Source organism: Calidris pugnax, unplaced genomic scaffold (genome assembly GCF_001431845.1).
Source record: "Calidris pugnax isolate Ruff unplaced genomic scaffold, ASM143184v1 scaffold1427, whole genome shotgun sequence".
Classification (NCBI taxonomy): Eukaryota; Metazoa; Chordata; class Aves; order Charadriiformes; family Scolopacidae; genus Calidris; species Calidris pugnax.
This window is the reverse complement of record NW_015092194.1, coordinates 10,082-12,889: the sequence shown is the minus strand read 5'-3', so window position 1 is coordinate 12,889 and position 2,808 is coordinate 10,082. Positions and strand designations below refer to the sequence as shown.

Below are 2,808 nucleotides of genomic sequence, written 5' to 3'. Positions count from 1 at the left end.
CCCCGTCCCCAGGTGTGTGCAGGGGGGCACCACGGCCATCCCGGGGGCCTTCGGCTGCGGCAAAACCGTCATCTCCCAGTCCCTCTCCAAGTACTCCAACAGCGACGTCATCGTCTACGTGGGCTGCGGAGAGAGGGGCAACGAGATGTCTGAGGTCCTGAGGGACTTCCCCGAGGTGGGGACAGGGACAGACGGACACGGGGGGTCGGGGGGGACATTGGGAGCAGTGGCCGGGGGGGTGACGGTGAGGTGTGTCCCCCCCTTTCCCCCAGCTCACCATGGAGGTGGACGGGAGGACGGAGACCATCATGAAGCGCACGACGCTGGTGGCCAACACCTCTAACATGCCGGTGGCCGCCCGCGAGGCCTCCATCTACACCGGTGGGTGGGGGACCCCCATGGAGGGGGGGGTGGGTGTGAGTGTGGGTGTGGGTGTGCACGGGGCACGAGTGAGCGTGCACAGGGCATGGCTGGGTGTGCATGGACATGTGTGAGTGTGCACAGCACGTGTGTGAGTGTGCATGGGCTTGTGTGAGCATGCAGAGGGTGTGTGAGCGTGCAGAGGGTGAGTGTGCACAGCATGTGTGAGTGTGCAGGACAGGTGTGAACATGTGTGGGCATGTGTGGGTCTGCATACATGCCAGCGTGCATGGCACATGTGAGCGTGCACAGCCCGTGCAAGTGTACAAGGCATGCGTGAGTGTGCACAGCATGTGTGAGCGTGCGTATATGTGAGCGTGCACAGCACATGTGAGTGCACAGGGCATGTGTGAGCTTGTATGCGTGAGCATGCACGACACGTGTGAGCATTCACACGTGTTCACCTACACCATGAGACCACTAGTGTGCCCAGCCACGTGCACGGGGGTGGAGGGGTTGCACAGACGGGGTGGCCACGGGCTCCTGCCGAGTGTGTGAGGTCCGTGGCCACATGTGTGAGGTCCGTGGCCACACGTGTGAGGTCTGTGACCATGTGTGTGAGGTCCGTGGCCATGCGTGTGAGGTCCGTGACCACGTGTGTGAGGTCCGTGACCATGTGTGAGGTCCGTGACCATGCCTGTGAGGTCCATGGCCACACGTGTGAGGTCCATGACCATGTGTCTGAGGTCTGTGACCATGTGTGAGTTCCATGACCACGTGTGTGAGGTCCATGGCCACACGTGTGAGGTCCGTGACCACGTGTGTGAGGTCTGTGACCACATGTGAGGTCCATGACCATGCGTGTGAGGTCCGTGACCATGTGTGTGAGGTTGGTGGCCGCACACGCGAGGTTGGTGGCCACGAGCGGAAAGGTTCCCCGGCCTCGTGTGCCCGCCCCGTGGCCACACGCGTGTGCGAGCCACGTGCCGCCGGCGCAGGCATCACGCTGGCTGAGTACTTCCGCGACATGGGCTACCACGTCAGCATGATGGCCGACTCCACCTCCCGCTGGGCCGAGGCGCTGCGCGAGATCTCGGGGCGCCTGGCCGAGATGCCGGCAGGTGAGCACCCCACTTCCCGGGACGGGGACACCCCTCCCTGGTCCCCGAGGCCGCGATGAGGGGCTCCGGTGGGACCCTGATGGTGTGTGTGTCCCCCCCACCCCGCAGACAGCGGGTACCCGGCCTACCTGGGGGCCCGCCTGGCCTCCTTCTACGAGCGCGCGGGGCGAGCGCGGTGCCTGGGGTCCCCCCGGCGCGAGGGCAGCGTCAGCATCGTCGGCGCGTGAGTTGGGGGGTCCTGGGGTTGGGGGGTGGCGTGGGGGACCCCCCAATTCAATGCCCTGCTGTGCTTTGTGTGTTGTGTCTCCCCCACAGCGTGTCCCCACCAGGAGGGGACTTCTCGGACCCCGTCACTTCGGCCACGCTGGGCATCGTGCAGGTGAGTGGACACGGGGGGCAACCATGGGGACATCTTCGGGGGTAGAGGGTATGGGGGTGGCATCTCCAGGGGACATGGGGACAACCGTGGGGACATCTCCATGGGACATGGGGGTACCAGGGGGTGGTAGCACCAGGGGACACAGGGGACAACCATGTGGACATCCCCAGGGGTAGAGGGTACAGGGGGTGGCATCTCCAGAGGACGCAGCTGTGGGGACGTCTCTGGAGGACATGGGGGGTACCCAGGGGTGGCATCTCCACGGGACAACCATGGGGACATCTTTGGGGGTAGGGAGGTACCAGGGGGTGGCATCACCAGGGGACAACTGTGGGGACATCTCTAGGGGACACAGGGGGTACCTGGGGGTGGCTTCTCTAGGGGATGTTGGGGACAGTCATGGGGACATCTCCAGGGGTAAGAGGGTGCTGGGGTCTGGCGTTGCCAGGGGACACTGGGGACAACTCTGGGGGACATGGGGGTACCTGTGGGTGGTATCACTGGGGGGCACTGGGGACATCCATGGGGACATCCCCAGGGACAGGAGGTAGGAGGTACCCAGGTGTAGCATCTCCAGGGGATAATTGTGGGGACATCTCCAGGGGACATGGGGGTGCCCATGGGTGCTATCGCTGGGGGGACACTGGGGACACCCATGGGGACCCTCCCACCCCGGTGCAGCCCCCTCTGACCCCCCGGTGTCCCCTCCCCAAGGTCTTCTGGGGCCTGGACAAGAAGCTGGCGCAGCGCAAGCACTTCCCCTCGGTGAACTGGCTCATCAGCTACAGCCGGTACCTGCGGGCGCTGGAGCCCCACTACGAGGGGCTGCACCCCGAGTTCCCCGCCCTGCGGCGCCGCGCCAGGGAGATCCTGCAGGAGGAGGAGGAGCTGGCGGAGATCGTCCAGCTGGTCGGAAAGGTGGGAAACGGGGGGCTGAGGAGGGTGGGA

The 2,808-nt window shown here is 65.2% G+C and overlaps 1 protein-coding gene across 1 annotated transcript in view; it reads left to right on the top strand.

Moving 5' to 3' along the window:
• LOC106900277 (V-type proton ATPase catalytic subunit A-like) overlaps window positions 1-2,808 on the top strand; it is a gene marked incomplete at both ends in the record, with an annotated part of 19,435 nt that overhangs the window by 6,623 nt on the left and 10,004 nt on the right. The window contains 6 exons of the mRNA XM_014962291.1: window positions 13-175; window positions 273-381; window positions 1,359-1,481; window positions 1,590-1,704; window positions 1,797-1,860; window positions 2,575-2,778. Of these exons, the coding sequence (XP_014817777.1) occupies window positions 13-175; window positions 273-381; window positions 1,359-1,481; window positions 1,590-1,704; window positions 1,797-1,860; window positions 2,575-2,778 (778 nt within the window). The remainder of the gene's footprint in view (window positions 1-12; window positions 176-272; window positions 382-1,358; window positions 1,482-1,589; window positions 1,705-1,796; window positions 1,861-2,574; window positions 2,779-2,808) is intronic.